At 40.3% G+C, this 19,534-nt stretch overlaps 1 protein-coding gene across 2 annotated transcripts in view; it reads right to left on the minus strand.

The window, feature by feature from the left end:
* MACROD2 (mono-ADP ribosylhydrolase 2) overlaps positions 1-19,534 on the minus strand; it is an 843,060-nt gene that overhangs the window by 16,689 nt on the left and 806,837 nt on the right. Inside the window, exons 14-16 of one of the 2 annotated variants that reach the window (XM_058419895.1) lie at positions 16,235-16,312; positions 15,555-15,632; positions 14,965-15,061 (exon numbers count right to left, since the gene is read on the minus strand). In XM_058419895.1, coding sequence (XP_058275878.1) covers positions 14,965-15,061; positions 15,555-15,632; positions 16,235-16,312 — 253 coding nt within the window. Of the gene's footprint in view, positions 1-14,665; positions 15,062-15,554; positions 15,633-16,234; positions 16,313-19,534 lie in introns of those variants that run through there. The other variant, XM_040059164.2, reaches the window with a different exon arrangement.

The raw sequence follows: 19,534 nt of genomic DNA on the forward strand, positions 1-19,534 counted from the left end.
TTCTGTCCTGCTAAAGCAGGATGACACGCACACACTAAAACACTTCCTCAAGCTAAATTCTTCAGACTGCTGGATTTGGACCACACTTTATGATTTATCCATAATAAATTCCTTCTTAGCTTAGGAACCTGCATATGTCTAGAGCCTTTCCATTATATATCTTTCAAATATTTTGAGCTTAGGGAAAAAAACCTGACATAGTGGTTCCAGCCTTGGGTCAAAACCCAGCAACATCTCCCCTCTTCTTCTTCCCTTGAACACCCACAGCTGGAGGGTAATACAGAGCTTTTGCCAGCACACAGCACAAGGGTAAGAATTAGAGGCTACAGGTGTGCTCCCTACAAACGTGCACGTGGCTCACGTCTGCGAGAATTTGTACGCTGGTGTAAGGATTGTCACTGCCCACAGTGTCCACAAATACCTTGGCATCTCTTACTTTCATGGGAACTACTGAAGCTTTCAAAAGGATGCAGGAGTGTTAATTGCCTGGTGCAAGTGACTTCAGCCCTGGCAGAGATTTCCTCAGAGTCACAGATAAAACTGAAGGATTAAGCCATAAAGGATTAGGAGAGGTGTCACCTAGAATTAAGTCACTGGCCTTGAATTGTGGTTTTGTTGGGCACTGAAAATAGCAAGTTTCACCATCTTAAAAACAAGCTTTATTGTGTTTCTTTAAATATATATATAAACATATTTTAGATAAATATCTTGATTTCCTGAGTAGGCTTAGAAGTCTACTTAATGATTGTATAGTTTCCATTTTTTACTACACTTCAGTGCACTAAAAACCATCAATCTGACAATCCAAAGAGAGCAAACAAATTTCTTTTACAACTCTGCACTGGATGTCTATGTAGCTAAGAAAATACAGGAAAGAAAATAAACACCTTGCATGGCTCTCTTAACATAGAACCTATTTTAAATGATACAGACCCTAAAAGGGGGAGCGTGTGTTAGATAGAAAATTGCTCTTTGCCTAGAAAGTTTATAGCTCATAGCAAATCTAGGTATTCCCTACTTAGCTGCGCAGTTATTTTGATGTAAGTACCAAAATGAAATCCATACATGAGATGTGCTTTAAGTCCAGAGTCTGTGGGATTTCAGTTAACAGGTGTAGAGATTATTTGGGGTGGTAGGGAAGAAATAAGCCTTGTGCCTTAAAGGGGTATTTCAAGTCACCCTGGGTATCTGTGACAACATTGAGAACTGATTGAAAATCATAGGAGGGACCCAAGCATTGATCCTCAGACTGATAAAACCTGCCATAATCTGGAAGTATTGTGCCCAACTCAAGCTGGAGGCTGGCAGAATCCCTGACACTGTGACAAAGCTGCTGCAGCTACTGCATTCTGCAGGCAGGGGGTGGTCCTGCTGTACGGGCAACCCGCTGCAAAGGCACATGTGGAGTCCATCAAAATATTTCTAACAAAACCTTCTCCTGAATCAAACTATGCTTTGTTTTTATTGGTTTAAAGGAACAGATAGTATAATGGGAAATTACATGTTTTCAGAGAGTCATACGAATGTATCCTGTGAAGCCCAATATTTCCAGAGGAAACTGGCTGGCTCTTGCCAAAACTAAAAACTGAAGCTACCACATTGCTGTTAAAAAAATTAAAAGAAAAGTGAAGCCCCCCTCAATTTAAAAGGACATGAGCATTTTTCAGTTTTGTCAGACATTTTCATGGAGGAAGGAACAAGAAGGAACTGCTTCTGATTACCCAGCAGGAAGCATTTAAGAATGTGTTTACTGGTCATTCATGACACAAGTAGTTCTGGCAGAGGCAAGCAAGCTATTTTTTAAGCAGCAGAGCTGGAGGAAGCCTGTTGGTCACAGAGCATCAATGTACAAGACAGTGGTGCCACTGTGCTGGCAGTTCATGAAAGGGATGCCTCAATTAGGCTGATGAGTATGCAAAATCATGGAATTTAGGCTGTGCACTCCTTGGGTAAAGAAAACTGTGAAGGGCATTTTTCATGGTGTTTCCAGTTTAAGTTAAGAGTCTGGACTATACAGCAGTCATCATTAATGATGATAGTAACAATATTAATAGGCAAAAAGATCCTGCTTATCCTTCTCTATGTTTCCTATCAGAAAACTTCTTCACTTAAGTTTCATTTCCTTAACACAGAGCAATTCATACCCTAAGTGAAAACTTAACAGTGTAACCATTAATGTACAATAGAAAGTATAATGAAAATGAACTCAAAGTTCTCTAAATTCAGTTTACCTACTCTTCATCTCATGACATATATGCTAGAGCAAGCCTAAAAGTTTAGACCCACTTTATTTCTGCCTGCCCTCCGATTTCCAAACCCTGAATTAATGCAGCTCTTCTCAAAGCCCACACATGACAGAACTGTGCAAACAGCTGAAGGAAATGACAAGAACTCTAGGTGCCATGGATCACATTCTGTACACAGAATGGCTTCCCCAGGGTAAGCCTACGCAGTAGTCCTTTTTGGCACTGATCATTACAGTCCAGTCCTTGCATCACTGGTGTTGTGGCCACGTGCAGCCAGGTTTCCACTGATGGAGCAACACTTATAACAAAAGGCCATCCCTCCCAGGGGGAGCACAGCAGTGATCTGAGTATCAGGTCTCAAAAAGGTGGCTTTATTTAAAAAGTTTTGTGAAGGGCTGCTAGTGGCCCAATCAGTGGAAGTGTGTGTTGGTTTATACCAACAAAACTGTAAAGTCTCCAGAAACTAGAAACCTGTGAAATGTGAGGGGAAAGACCTGCCTTCTCACCAAAACAAAATTCTTGGTTATATAGAGTGTTGGATCAAAGACAAAGTATTTTGCACAAGCACAGCACTAGCACAAACCTCGTCACCAAGGCTTTGGGGATGCTGGTGTCCTCAGCCACACTGGTTGAGCACAGCCAAGGCTGGACCAGCCCCCTGCTCCTTCCTCCAGCTTTCCTCAGGACATATTCTCCAAATTCTGATTTATTCCATGTTATCAGCAGCAGGGGTGCTCAGCGAGCAACTGGGTAGACCCTGCTCCGGGCAATGCCTCCTCAGCAACTCCCAGCAGCAGGGCAGGAAAAGGAAAATTGAGATGCCAATTCCAAAGTGTGCCCAGAAATCTGTACCTGCAGTAGCTGCTCTCAAAAGTTTAGAGCTCACCTCTTCTTTCCCAAAGCCTGCAGTAGACCCAACTTCTTGAAGCACAGGAATACAGAAAGCATGGAACAGCTTCAAGCTTTCTACATATGTGTCCTTTGGGTCCTGAGGTCATAGAATAGTTTGGGAAGGAATCCTAAAGATCATCTAGTTCCAACACCCCTGCCGTAAGTTTTTGCCCAAAGATTTTTCCACCTCCCAGTCAATTAAGACAAGGTGCAAAATACCAGAGAAATGGCATTTCCTAGTGGTTCTGATAAATAGAGTATATAACCAGCTACTTTAAAAGCAGGCTTTGAAATGCCACTGGCTTGCTTTGTTCTAAGCACAGTCCCAGGGAGAATGTCAGGTCGCACAACTCATTTGTTATCTTTACACAGAGGAGCTCCGCGAAGCGCCAGACATCACAAAAATACTAACATTCCTTTTAGTGGGAAACAAATAGAAAAGAAAAATGCAACAACTCACTTAAAAGAAAGCCAATTAGCACTTCCAAGATTGCGACGTGGTCTGTAAACAGGAATGGTAATACACTGGGGAGCCATGCTCCTCCTCAGCCACAACCTGAGATACCTAGTTGGAGGGAGCACCCTTACAGAGATAACACTCCCCAGTGACACAAACCTACACTGTGCATCCGTTTAGACACACTCTTTGCAGTTTATTTCCCTCAGTGGATTAAAAAAAATGCCAGGAATTGGAATAGCATGTGAAGAGCATTTTAATCTAGCCTTAGATAAGGCACTTTCCTCCTCTGAGCAGCGAGCACCCAGCAGCAACGACTTTATGTGCAACATGAAAGAAAGTGTGAGGGAGAAAACTGCAGCAATTGAGGTCACATCCTCTGTCAATGCAAGGAAACCCCCTCACACATTTTCCCTTGTCATATGGATATTTCCATGTATATACAGCTAACCATTTTAATGATATCTAAATATTTATCTCCTGAGCAGATAAACCAGTAGGCATTTAATTCTAGTGATGCAAACACCTGATGGCTGGATGCTCTCATCTACCTGTAAATGCAAAACACCAGCCACTGAATTCAATTAAGTGGCAAAATTATGTGACAGGTATCTCTGAGGTATTTGGAATACCACACAAAATCTGTGCTTCACATGGTTAAGCAGCTAGCTCTCATGGTTTATAGGGAGGGAAGGAAGAAGGGAAAAGTTGTGCTTTGTGGTCTTTTTTTTTTTTTAAATCTCATTTGCAGCTGTACAGTTACAGCTTACAGATTAATAATAAAAGAGTGTATGTGACAATGCAGTAACAAATGATGTTCAATGTCAAACACAAAGCAAGATGCAAATGTATTTTTCTGTTATTTAACCAGGCTTTCATTTCAACTGCTCTGATCTTGTAAATAAAGCTTACAAGCTAGTCTCAAACAAGAGAATTAAGCAAGCAAAAAAAAAAAAAAAAAAGAATCCCAAACCCTAAATCAAAATACTTTAATTCAATGGTCTCCTAGTGCTGGTTGGCTAATTATATTTGCCTTTTTTTTTTTATCTAGGGGGTCTAAACAGATTAAAACAGGATGGATGGATGGATGGATGGATGGATGGATGGATGGATGGATGGATGGATGGATGGATGGATGGATGGGAAGACAGACAGACAGATGGAAGAGAGAGAAGAAAGAACAAACAACTAAATACCGCTAACTGCACCTATGACTAGCCTGTAAGGATTCACTTTGCAAGTTAGGAGCTGTGGAAGTGCCAGTGCCATCCTGCTTTCTCCTCTTGGAGGAGATAGATGTGTATCCAGCTGATTACAGGTGCAGGTTAGCGAGGAGCAAGCTAGCTTCGTTCGAAACCCAAAGCTGGGACCAAACCTTTGCAAAATTGCTGTGCTCATTCTCACTTTTGGAATGTGAATATGTAGGGCTGATTTCCTTCCCTCCCACGTGCAGATCCTTCTCCAGATTTTTCAGCTGTGAGCTGGCGATCCAGTTGGATTCACAAGCTGTATCTATCCTTGAATGGCAGACCTCATTACAAGAAGGAAATGGTTCTGGCAATCTAACACATTGCATGGCACTGCTGCTTCCAAGATCAGATGGAAGCCTCAGGTCATGGCGACCTCTGGTGGTTAAATATCCCATAGCAGTTGTGATAAGAACAAATTGCATTAACCATATTTACAGCCAATTCTTGACATGACCATCTCTCCCCCAGGCTCCTCTTGAAAGTTCTTTTCACTTTGGAAAGATTTCCCGTGTCTTAAATATCACACCTTTGACTTAGTACTGTTAAACACTGCCTGTGTTTAATGCCAGAGGGAACAGTTTCATGAGTAGATTCTGTGATCTCTGTATGCATCCATTTCCAAGATTACTTGGCTTCCTTTAGGTAGGTACAAAATATATATGTATTTCTTATCATCTGCTTTTCATGCTCACACACTTCAAGAGCCAGCTGGATCTGCAAGCAGAATGGCGTCCAGGAAATCGATTCTATGCCATGCTGGAAGCAGGCAATACCAGGAATATTGTTTAAAGACTTTTCCCTTTAACTTTCTTTTCTTTTAAAAGCAAACTTGCCCATATCGCAGTGCCAGAAGATTCAAAGCCAAGCTACAGAAGCATCCAACTGTTTGGACATTTACCTGAAAACCAGCTGTGTTCCAGCTGCAGGGGCCTGCAGTACCACTGTGTGGTTACTGAGACGTGTCAGTAACTCCCCAGTAACCCCAGTCATCTGCAATTCAAGACTCAGGTTTCCACGTGCAAGCAGATTTATGATGATACAGGCATTAAAAACATTGACAATGGTTTAAAAAGACCACAGTAGCTGTACCTAACGCTCACTGGAAGACAGAGAGATAAACCAAAACCACAGAGGACGCCAGTTTTACCAGACCAGGATGAGTGTGGAAGCTGTCAGTTATGCTCATGTGAGGGTAATTGTAAAATATCTGTTGTCCCAAGGAGGAAGTCCCAAAAAATGAGAGCACAGCTCTGGTCTCTTTTGGTGATCCAGCTGTTTAGATCAATGTGACCACCCGGCAGGAGCTCCTGGTATCTAAATAAAGAATTGTGTGTTCTGGCAAGGGTCACAGAATCTGTGAGGTGAGATCACAAGAAGAAGAGCCAAGGGCTTAACTGAGGTGTGATGGCAACAGCCATGAAAAACTTGGAGCAATGAGGATCTGAACTCAAGTGAGGGAGAGGGACCATCCCATTGCTTACCCTGTTGATCAGAACATGCTGGAAATAAATCTGAATTGATGCTGGAAAGGTTCCATCCCTGTCCTTGTATCTTAAAGATTCCTGCAAGACAGCCATGAGCTGGGACAGCACCAATGAGAATGTGTCACCTGCAGAAATCTTTCAATGCTCAGAAAAGAGAAAACAAAAAGCAATGAAGCTGCTGTACACTCATAGCAGCAAGTCCTCCTCAGTTTTCTGACCTCTCCAGACCAGCTGGGTTGATGAAGGCACCATGTTTAGGTACCAGCACCCCAGAGAGGGGGTGATGCTCAGACCCAGCTGTGCTGACTACCTCCCTGCTCAGACTGTGAGCTCATCTTCCTTCTAGCTAGGATAGCTGGAAGAATCAGGTAAGTTAATTTCCTTGACTCCAGCTGCTGGAGTTAGGCATTGATTTTTCAGCATACTGACATCTTATTTTGAAACACCTGAGGTACATCCATCTGTTCTCATTTGACACCTTTGTGCCACATTTCAGGCTGACAGACCATGAAAACATGTCCAGCAGTTGTGCTTTACCTGATGAAAAACCTGCGTAACTGCAACTGTGATTTGTAACTGTGATAGCATCTGGTGACAAATTGGGGATCTTAATGTTTTCTTGGTCCTGATACAGTGAATTTACCATCCTGACCCTCTGATTAAACACCACTGTTAGCTGTAACCAGGAGGCAATGGAGAAGAGACTAATGACTTTTTTTGCTCAAAATCCAGAACATAGTTTAACCAGTTTTTCTATTCAGGTAAGAATGGTATAGCCTGTAAATGACTGCTTATTTCCTCCACAGGGAAAATGCTGGATGTGTAGAGATGCTGTCTTTCAAGGACTGTCAAGTAATCTAAGTATTGAGAGGTTTTAGGATGATGTAAATGGAATAAAGGTGGTTTTGGCCTCTGTGGTAGGTATGATTACTGGCACAATGACTGCAGAACAAACAAACAGTAAAGGCATATCCACAAAAGGAAATAATGAGGAAAACCATTCCAGATGGCAAGATCTCAAAAGAACACTCACCTGTAAACACATTAGGAAAAGGTGAGAGGACAGAAAACCTGCTGCCAAAAAGTTATGAGTTAAGTGGAGAAAAAAGGAAGAGAAAATCCAGAGGAAAGCATTATGCTTCAAAGATCTGAGTGAGACTGGGTGGGATTTTTCCTGCTCTGGGTCAGCAGCAGTGAGAAAGGTTTCATCTCAGTTGGGGTCATGCCCTAGCAAAGCAACCTCTACTTTACAAGGCTGTATACACATTTCTCCACACTATTGTACAGCTTCTTGTACAGCTCTGGCCTCCCCCTCCAAGCACAAGAAGCAAGGACACCTATGAAGCCATGGTGTACACCTCACTAGCAGAGCCAGAAGTGGGAATACATGGAAGAGAAAACAGAATAGAGCTGAATCAAAAAGTGTGTCTCTTGATCCACGTGACAGTGTAGAGTGAGTAAATGCCACCCTTCTCATATGAGAACAAGGTTTACTCCTCACCACAGCACTACGCAAAACTACAGGAACAGACAGTGAAGTGAAAATGCTCTGCCACTCCTCAAAGAACAAGCCAGAGAATCTTTCAATCCTAGGACATATGATGCTTTCTTTTAATTCCTTCCTGTTCTGTACTTGTGGGAAGAAAAAAAAAAAAAAAAAAAAAAAAAAAAAAAAAAAAAGACAGCTCTCCAAATCATACCTTCTTTACGCCCACTGGCTGTGGTTTCCACACAGTTATGACTGGACTCCACTTTATTTTATCAAAATCCTTGGTGAAATGTTGCCCTAAGTGTATGGCCGTTTGAGTTTTTGAAACAGCTATAACACAGTGCCATAACCTAGGCAAGGCAATACATCCATACATAACCTAGGCAAGTGGGAACACAGAATTTCCAGTTCCAGAGCCAGGTCAGTTGGATCTGTGTGTATTCCACCATAAACAAACTTCATGAAAAGAGGTAAGGATCTAAAATTTATCAGTGCTTAACAAAATGAAGGCTCCTTTTATAGAAGACAGCACAAAGACATAACACTTGTCTGTGAGGGACCAAATTGTTTCCTGGTGAAACTGCTTGCACTCCTTTGGTCTGCTGGACCAATTCTAATTTAAGACTGGATTTCTTACTGTGACACACAGGAGCTAAGCTCACTGTTCAAACAGATACCTCTGTAGCTGTACAGTATATGTTAAAGTGGTGCCATATCTCTGGAGGTGTTAAAGCTCATTTCCAGAAATACTGCTGGCTACGATGCCATCTGCAACAGAGCAGTCCTTGGCCAGCGAGCCCTACTTTTTCAATAAGTTACAGGAAATTGTTTCTAAGATGTCAGACTCTCTCCCATATCCCTTTCCCCTCATTCCTCAGGTGCTATTTGAGACAGTTTGAAAGAGGTACATGTTTTGTTTGCATAAGGCACTGCTGTATCTCTGGAGAGGTGAGCTAAAACCAAACCCTGGTAGGCTTGGACCCCACCATTTGGAATATGGATTCTATTATCTCCCCAGTTTTCATATGTGAAAAGGGCATCATCAGTATCTTAAATCCCTTCAAGACTTGCAAGCTCACAAGTAAAAAACTAATACTATTATAAACATATGAGGACTAAGAATGACATCATAGCATCTGCTGTTCACTGGGATTTCATGATTTTATATTTTTTGGCATTCCCAGCATGGAAAATCAAAATGAAAAGGGCACTTCAATATATTCCATTAAAAATATCCAGTTTCTCCTCCAGCGTCATCAAGGATTTAATTTCTTCTCTTTCTTTTTATTTTCTGTGCATGGAAAAGCATTCTAAAGCTTCTTTCTCTTGATTTAATGCTGAATGTGATTCAATTCAGTGCTGTAACATAAGTTAATTAAACTAAACAAAGGCTGCATTGTCAATGCTTTCAGCAGGAACAAAGAGATGATATTTTTAAATGCAATAAAAATTGCCAATTCATAGTACTATTTCTATTCTGCTTACTTTAAATGAAATGAAGAAAACAATCAAATAGAGATAATAAACCTTATATGTTATCATTGTTACAGTATTCCCTATTGTTGTTTTCCTGTTTTCTTTCCTTTTGGCTTTTTGTCTTTTAGCCTTACCATCATGTCTGGTAACATAAAGTGACTGTGACAGCAAGCAAAACATTTAAGCTGAAAAATTCCTTACATTTTCCACTTTCTTATTAGAAAAGCACACAGAAAAAAATAAATTATTTTCCCTTGCAAGAGATGAAAAATAATTAAAACTTCAAATTAATCTTGCACCACCTATTTTTTACGCACATTCAGGCTAGAACCTGATATATGGAGAGTAATGAAAAGAAAGAGATTTCTTCCGTGGCAGAAAAATAAATATGACTTTTTTCCCCTCAAGAGACTGAAATCAATATCTAGAGCAGACTACTGACAGTGTAATAACCCCCCTGACTGCCAACGCGCAGTGTCGCACGGCATCCTCAGGGAAGCACCCTCAGGAAAATCCTGCAGGAGGTCTGCATCCCATTTGCTGCCCCATCCTGCACCATCAGCGAAGCCTCTTTGATGATTTAAGAGCCTGGACACCTCCCACTTCACACAAACATCAACCCACAGACAGTGGGGCCAAATCCCCCATTCCTCTTCTGCAGTCTGCAATGTGTAAGTGGAGCAGAGAAGATGCAGGTGAACCTCACCTGGCATAGAAATTACTTGGCAATCCTTTTCTGCCACAGCTCTAATGCCTTCAGGAGGGCAGTGCTTGATATGGACCAAACAGCCCTTGCACCACCACACACTCAGCACAGTGGGCTTGCAAACATAATCTGGTGACAAAATCTCCTCAGCTGGTTGATACTGCAGCTGAAAAGTTTACTGGAGATTGGTGAAGTTCTCAAAAAAATAAAGGTATGCAAAGCGAGGCTTCACAGGCGAGGCACCTTTCAGGATTTCCACTCATAATCTGTCTGTGCACCTCCCACTAGTCCCACATACTGCTTCCCAACAGCCCATAATCTCTGCATAGCTTAGAGCTTTAAATACCCATTTGCAACTTTCTGCTTCCACAGCCTTTACAGCATTTCAGCAAAAGGTCTAATGGTGCATTTTTCTTTTCTTTGCCAAATATCAGTATCTGTTAGAACAGGATTTTAAAGACATATTTCATATTTAGTGTCTGAATACACTGTAACAGCCCCCCAAAAATGGCATCTGATCTATTCAGTAAGGGTTCTTATCAAATACCAAGCGCACTATATCTGGCTCAGGATATTTTTTTCCTCTCCTCTTTGAGCAACCGAATAAAGTAACCTGGAGCCTTTACACTAGATCTTCAGAAGCCACAGCACTCCAAAATATTCTTTTCTTTCCAAACAAAGTGAAATTACCTATTTAAAGATTCTAGAGAAGACTTTTATCTTTTTTTTTTTCCCCAGAAATGTCTTATCTCTCTCCACTTGAAGAATTAAAATAGTTTGGTTAAGCAATAAAATTGCCATGAATCAGTAATAAAAACATCACATTTGTCCAAAAAGATCTTTCTCAAGAATTCTTTATATTTTTATATTTATATTTCTCAAGAATTTCTCTATAACCACAATGTCATTTTGAAATTTTTGACTGATAACAAAGTCATTATTTTGCCATTATTTACGACTGTACCAATGCATATATAAGCCTATAAATGCCTGAGACTGAACCTATAAAACGTGAGAGCTCTTTTCCCCAGGTTTTGAAACATTCAGTTCTCTGCAAGATTGTGCCATTAAAATTACCACTCCTGCTAAAGCAAAATGGACAACTGAAGAATGGACAAAGTGTTGCCTGCAAAGTTACAGGTTATAGCTCTTCATGTTACAAAGATTGTTGACCAAAACGGGGCTTAGCTAGAACAGAACTTGGCAGACTTCAAATTTGAAATTAGCCAAACTTCAAATCTAGATTAAAAAGAACTGATCAGAAGATTGACAAAGGAAATCACATGTACTGCAAACGATGGAAACTTCCCCCAGTCTGTCCCTGAGGCAGCCCTGACCTCATGGTTAAGGTGAGGATTCTACCCAATCACTCTTATAAGCTTCTCATGTGGAGAAACATCACGGGTCAAACTCAAACTATGTTCCAAAAGGCACAAGATGACAAAATTTCAGCCCAAACAGAGAAATGACAGCAGTAACTGTTCATTTTCTAGTGCTCTGACCGATATCCTACCCCTTCAAAGAGTTAAAGGGCTTCTAAGGGTGATTAGTGAGGGAAATCATCATAACGAATGTCTTGATGAAGGGAGACAGAAAGAGTTTGGAAATCACAAAGGTGAGAGTGGGCTCAGAGGAGAAACTGGCTGCATGTTCATGCAAATATGGGATTTACTTCTGTGTGCTGCAAATTGTGTTGTGGAATGAACGTGCTGATTAAACCTACAAATAAATGTTGAGTGCATGGTCATTGCAACACAACAGGACTACTTCCAAGTGTACATACAAAGGGACTGCCAAAAGGTCTGTTAAAACTGTGTACGCTTACCTAGTCAGCAAATAGGTCAGTGAACACCACTTGCTCTGGTTTTTAATAAAGGAATTTGAGAATATTCACCAATCTTATAAGAAACATACATTTTCATTATTCTTTTGTGAGCCAGAATGAGTGCATAATAGTAGTTGGAAAAAAAAAAGAAAAAGGCATCTTAGTTTGCCTTTTTTCTTCAGCTGCTCTCTCAAAATATATAACTTCAAGTTGCAGTAGGAAAAAAGGGCACATGTGATATTTTATTACTGATTTTGAAAAAAGCAACAGCAGGTTTTTATCAAACACACAGTGCCTCACATTGTTATATTCTTCAGGGTAATCTGGCTTGGTTCTCACTGCTGGCAATGGGATATTACAAGTGTGACTGCCAAGATTTTGATTCTTCATTCCTCTGGGCTCCCAGCATCCCAGAACCTTGAAAGCACCAGGATCTGGCACTCCTTGGGGATTCACACTACAGCATGAGCCTGGAGCTGTGAAGTGAAATGAGCTATAAAGGAAGGACCCTGCAAGCTTTAAAAAACCCCAAAACACAGAGATGAGCTGGCAGTAAAATTCACACAATTAAATCAGAAGATAACCTATGGTTTGTCAGAAGTTCATGTAAACTGAAACACATCTCTAAAACAGCAAGAAAGAGACATTTTTTTCCACGGAAAACCACACCATTGAAAAAATTCCTAGCACGCTTCAAAGCTGCAATCAGTAACTGAGCAGAAATCCGGCTTTAGGTTGGAAAAGGGACTTTGTCGGTCCTTTGGTGGCTCACGCAGCTCCAGTTCTGAGGACTGAAGGGATTGCAGATGACTCCCAAGAATTAATGCTCCCAGTGAGACAGAGAGAAGAGAGGGGCAGCTACATGTCACCTTTTGCTCTGGGATGAGTTTGAAAACGTACACAAAAATATCTCATGTAGAACAGAAAGACCAGGTAGTTTGGAATTTAGGAGTTGCTACATTTGGCTATGCATACAGATCCAGAATGGGCCAAACTAACTTAAGATCCATGAATTTCTGTTTAACAGGACTAGCAGTCCCGCGTCAGCCTTTTTCCCCAAATTCTCAGACAAAAATACAGTATTACATCCTGTGTCCAATGTACTGCATTTGTGCTACTGGAAAACAATTCAGCTGAATTACTTTAGGACATAGCACTTGGGTTACAGAAAATAATGTCACATATTAAATCTCTTTTTAATGTCGGGTAATCTCTTTCCATTAAGAGGAGTCTCTCTTTAGGAAATATATCTTATTGTATCAGTCTGAACTTCAGCTGATTTTTTTTTTTTTTTTTTACCTCTTTTTGTCCAGACCCACTTCACTTTATGGCAAACTTTCAAAACCCATGTGGCAGAATTTGTGCCCACCAGAACAAGAAGCATCTAGCAAGATGAGCTATGAGGGTGCCTATACCCATAAGAATGAAACAAGGCAAGGGAAAGGCTTTATTTCCTTCTCTGCTCCTGCTCTGCAAGAGCACCCATTTATTTTCCTTGCACCAAAGGCAGTACATTTGGAAGAAGCTGAACAGAATATTTATGCTGTTATCCTGCACGCAGACTCAACACATCTCCTCTTATCACGGAACTTACCAAAAGATCACTTAAATTGATAGTCCACTCCTTCTGTGGACTTCAACAAACTTTGCATCAGATGAATCCTGCACAGTATCAACACCTGAGACCCCAGGTAGGAACAAGTTCCAAAATATTTAGCAAGAACTTTATACTTAGTATTTGAAACTTTTAAATCAAGGGCAGGAAAAGGAAAGGTGCCAAGAACAACCTTTTTCTGACATTACCTGCTTTTCCCTAACATTGCATATTTTAATAGTAAGTAGAACTGATGTTGAAATATAATCTCTCTTCCGAGAACTAAATTATAGTCCCTAGCTGTCGGGGACACTAAAGTAGTAAAGAGGAGAAAATGTGCAAATAATGAAGGTACATTTTGTCCAATTTAGTTGTGATGATGCATTAAATTATATGTAAATAATTTCTATTTGGAGGAGATTGACATAACGACATTGCTATTTGCAATCAGAGTGAGCCTGCATTATATAAGCTGGGTTGGCAACTGAGGTAAGTGTGGTACCATTTACCTGAACATAAGAATTATATCAAGCCTACCTTCATCATCATTAACACAGCACAAAACCAATACTGTTAACACAAATGATAACAAGGAGATGTGATTAGTCTCAACTTGGACAGGCAATTAAAATTAAAAAAAAAAAAAAAGGAAGGGAAATATTCTTTAGCTGTATATGAACAAAGAGGTTCTATTAACCTGGTTTTGCAATGAAGAAAACTGTCAATATTGCTACTACAGGTCTGCAAGTAAGTTGGTGTCAATGTTGATGAGAAAAGACCTTCATAATTAGGACAACACAGTTAGTATTGACCTGAATTTCCAATAAAAATCATGCCTGCATTTTAATTTGGAACTGTAAAAGTCATCGTTGGGCTCTACAAATGACCATATAATTAACTTGCAGTTACTTCAAAATTAGAGAATTATTTACATAATACATTATTTTTCATATAACCATGTGCCTTTACAAATGGTGAGATGACTGAAGGGTTCTCAGAGGCACCCAACACCTTAAACTTTTACATCTCCTTGCAGAAGCATTCCCAAGGTTTCATATATTTTACTCCAGTAAAAAAAAAACATACTGCTTCAGAAGACTCTGCATTCTCACTCCAAATATTGGTTTCTTCATTAGAATTACTAGTTCTAGTTACTCTTTAGTTAAATCTCTATTAATAATCTCAATATCATACCCATTTATTTTAAGTACTCCGAATGCTTCTAGCAAATGTGATCAAAAGGATACTTATATAGACATAAATTGGTTGTTTAATCAGCATTATGCACTCAAATGCAAAAAACCAAACACGAGAAGAGTATTTAAAAATGCCGCTTTTGAACCTGAGTGGGCACTTTTTTGCACTTAGCTTCTTATACAAATCCAAGTCCAATACATCAAAACTACACTCAAAGATAAGACAACAGAAGTTTTTTCCTTAGGAAGAAAAGCACTTTTATGTGCCCTTTCCATGTTTCCTCACAACAGAAAAGGATAACATCAGTCCTGCAGCATTCTCTGTCTCCATCTGTTTTATAATAGGTTCACCTCCCTCTTCTTCTTCTTTTGCCTCTTCCTTTTCCTCTGCACCACGAATCAAAGGTATCTCAGCTTCTGTTGTGTCTTCTTGGTTCAACAGTGGATCTGAAGAAATTTGATAAAAAGATAAGGAGTAAGACTTTTCAGAATGGACATAAAAGGATTAACACCCACTGGAAACCTTGCCATCAAAAACACCGGCAGAGGAAAAGGATCTTTTCCTCCACGAGTACAAATAAAAAAGCTGTCCAAGGAAATCCAAGGGTCTCCAGAGCAGAGCCTTGAAGTTACTGAACTTTCTGGGATTTAGCACAAAATCCCATGTGTCTATCACTCCAAGCATGGCTCTTCACCGGGACTCACTGCAATCCCAGAGACACATAGAGAGCATGCCCCATCCCTTGAAGTGCTCAAGGCCAGGTTGGATGCAGCTTGGAGCAACCTGGCCTAGTAGAAGGTGTACCTGCCTATGGCAGGGGGGTTGGAACTAGATGATCTTTAAGGTCCCTTCAATCCCAGACATTCTATGATTCCACGATTCTCCGTTAGTGTTTTTGCTTGTTAATCTTGCTTTTTGATTTCAAGACACGAGGAGTACCTTCTATTTCCATGCAGGAGCCTTGGGAATCTGACCCAGTTTTTACCTCCTCACTTGCAGAAACATCCTGTTGTCCTGCTAATACAACAAACAGAAAATGGTATCAGGATGATGCTGTGTGCAGGCGACGCTAAATTCATTAAAACAGAACACGAACCTCACACACAGCATGGTACTTCTAAGCCAAGCATCGCTTTTTTTTTCTCTTAAGTGAACAATGTAAGTCACATTTTATATATGAAGGTATCACTTAGCAATACTAAGCATTAAGTTAGTTAAATAGCTGGACCTGCAGCACGGAAAGTTTTCTTCTTTTGCAGCTCAGCCTTGACACTGTTTCTGACAGGAGACGTTGCAAAGTGCTCGCACTTGACTGTCAGCAGAAGGAACAGAAACACCCCAAAGGCTTTCAGAGCCACAATAACAACAGAGCAGGACATGATAGCAATGCTATGCACCCAGGATCAGTATGGCTAAACCTGTTTAGAAACATGTGTCTTTCCCAGTAGCACCAGGGATTACTGCTCTATAACCAGCTGACACAACCTCTACTAGCCAAATGCATTTCCTTAAGGTGGCAGAAGTCAGGCTGAAACCCACTGGATGCTGACACGGGAAGAACTGAAGTTTCACACTGGTTCATTACCTCTGTCTTAAAAAACTTTGATACAAAACTTTACCTTTGTCTTGGTCTTGTTCACACACCACAGGATGCACCGAATCACCCTTCTGAGTGCCTTTGGAGTCTTTTGGGGAATCTGAGGAAAAAAGCAAACAAATAAATCCTGAAGCAGTTTTCATGATAGAAAAGTAGTTGCTTGAGTTAGAGGAGGTCTTAGGTGCCAGCTTCATATGTGGCATTTTGATACACTGACCAATTTTCCATCTAACTGCAACCTTATAAACTTATAGAAATATAACCTTATAGAAATATATTTGTGGGTTTCAATTATTCAAATTGATTTCAGAATCCCTGCCCTTACTGAGCAGTTTTTTGCTGGTAGTACAAACCTTAAACCAGGAGCTGGCAAGGAAGGATGCCTAAGAATAAACAGCAGCAAGGATTTTAGTCCTAATGAGTGGAGCAGCACAAATCTATGAGAAATAGCACAAACCACCTACTTGATAAATAAAGTGATTTATTATTTATTTAGAATAATAGTTTTTCATGGTTAGATTTCCACAAACTTTAAATCTTTCCAGAAACATTAAATCCCATAAATCCCTGTGCAAATCTTAGCCTCATGTCACTTGATGACAGAGCTCCCAAGGTCATTACTGTGGCTGAGAGTGTTTTTCTTTTTTGGGGCAGACTATCAAAATGAACTGCCCAAAGCAATACTTGGAACCAGTGGCATAGTGAGACTTAAATTACATTTTGGCAGAAAGTCCAATTGCTGTGCTATCTGGGGCCTTCATAAACACCAGGCATTATTTTGTTGTGTCAAACAGCATCTTCTGACAACAGTCAGTTTTTGCATGGGGATGGAGAAATACATAATGCATAAATCCACTGCATTCAGGTAATACAGCAACACCCACACTCGATTTAGTTTTGCTCATCCTCATCACGCACAGATTTCACTGGATAAAGAGCTCTCTTAGAGCCTCATTAAAAACAAGTGCTGATCTAACTGGACATTGTGCAAACCACAGGGGTAAGTCCACTCCATGTCATAACAGCAGCAACAGATTATAAGAGTTTGTGTTCCCATGTGAGATGCTTTCTAAAATGGAAAATCTAAGTGACAGTGCCAAAAGATCTATAGCATGAGATGATAAATTACGTTATGATAGTGATTTTACAGCTTAAATTCAGGAAGGTCCCTCTCTACAACATAGCTGAACAAATCTTACAATATACCCAAGGATGCTCCTGTAAAATTCTGTTCCTGAAAAAAAATAATCTCTGATGGATAGGTAGAAAGCTGGGTTGTTAATATCTGATCCAAATTTAATAATCTATAGGAAAGCTATGTGCTGAAATTGTGTGGCTTTAATTAACTGCAAATAATCCCCCACGGCAAATATTTAATTACCTGCACAGTTTCTCACTTCTTTCATGGCATGACAATAAGTTTAAAAAACCCAAGTTTGAAAGTAGAATAACTCACTGATGTACAATTTGCTAAACTTTATACTTGTTGCTCTGTTTGTTGCCCTATAGTTATTTTAAATTTCTACTCATTCTTCTCAGGTGGATCACTGCACCAGTCTTTCATACCATATTCCACAATGAGGTCCAAAGGATTATCCTTATCAGCCTGAATCAGAGCAAAACTAAATTAGAATTTTATCAAATTCCAGGTTTAACCAAAAATCCAGTTGAAGGATCTCTTGGTATAAATGGGAATAACAAAAATTCTATAGGGAATTTTTCAAGCAAACTTGAAACACATTGAGGGAAATTCTAGCTTTGCTGAAGTTTTTGACAAAGCTCTCAGGATTTCAGACAAGCCATGATTTGTACTACCTGTAACTCCATACCTTAAATTAATATATTTTTTTTCTGCATGATACAGCTGAATGCTTGTAAAAGGAACTGTACTGGCAAAGCTGGAATCAGAAGTCCTCTGCCTTGAGTACCATGATGCCAGGACCCAAACACATCCCTTCAAGCAGTCAAAAGTGATGATAAATATATCATGACATGCATTGAGGAGGGAGAGACGCAAGCAGCTCTGCCCCATCATTCCCTGAGATCTCTCTTACCCCACACCCATTGCACAATACTCCTTAATGCCAGTGCCCTTAATGCCAGTTCACCGGTGCCACCATTTTGCCCAGAATGAGGAATGACTCCAATTTCATTCAAACCCCAATCTGTTGGCTGAGGGATGTGCCCTATCACGCTGCTGCATGTTGTGCAGCACCACAGAGGGAGGGGCGTCGTCGCTGTTCCCACCTCTTGGCACAGCTGGCAGTCTGTCCCGTGGGCTTTACTCTTAAAAGGCATTGTAATTCTGTGTTCAGGCTTCATTTTTATCATAAACAGCTGTCCTCTTGCTCCAGTGTTTGAGAAAGCGATTTAACTGCACTGAAGTCCAAATTATCCCACGCAAGATACAATGATAATTTTTTCGCAAGTTGTTTTTTTGCAAAGCGTGTCTCTGAAAATAACAGGCAACAGACAGGAGTCACCGCCTAGCTGTAAGAGGCTCCCAGTTTTACTTCAGCAGCAGGAACCTGTCTTGATTGGTTTTACCATGCAGATTCTGAGTTCCAAAATCCTTAAGGTCAAGACTGTATCAAACTATATATCCCTTCTTTTCAAATCCAAATATTGCAATAAATATTCAAGCCAAAAGGTCCAAAGACAGATTTACTTTTAGGATTAACAAGAATAAAATAAAGCGAAGGAATAAACCCAGATTTATGAAGCAAATGTGTAAAACCAAAGGCAGTGATCAATAAAAATGCTGATGATAGACTACTTTCTGTGTACATGTTTTCAGGAGGGTAGTGGTATTCCTCAGGCTCAGCTGATCCTCTGTGCTCACTCAGCCCTTTGGAGCCTTCTGCAGCTGTGCTTAAGCCCAGTATTATAGTCCTATGTGATTCCAGGGTCTACAAGAGCTCTGTCTGTCCCTAAGGCCTTTGTTCACCTCTCATTCACCTGATTTTTTAAAACAGCATAAAGCAGTGCTAGTCTTCTCCTAACACAGTAAATTACCTGTTAATTCATACCGGAGAATCCAAGCCAGGATATTCTTTCACAGCACTGTATTGCTTAACTTTTTGATAACATACACACTGGGCATTATTTACTTTGGGTAAGTACAAAGTGGGACTGTAGAACTTTACACTCCCTCAGTCAGGACTAAAAAAAAAAAAATCTGTGTTTCTGTTACCACACTGGAGCACAGCTCCTAACACCACAGATGAATGAACCAAACAGGACATTTAATTGCATAAATAAGCCAAAGATAGAGCACATTTATCTACTACACATCAGGAGCTTAAGTTAAGCACCACTTAGA

Source organism: Hirundo rustica, chromosome 3 (genome assembly GCF_015227805.2).
Source record: "Hirundo rustica isolate bHirRus1 chromosome 3, bHirRus1.pri.v3, whole genome shotgun sequence".
NCBI lineage: Eukaryota > Metazoa > Chordata > Aves > Passeriformes > Hirundinidae > Hirundo > Hirundo rustica.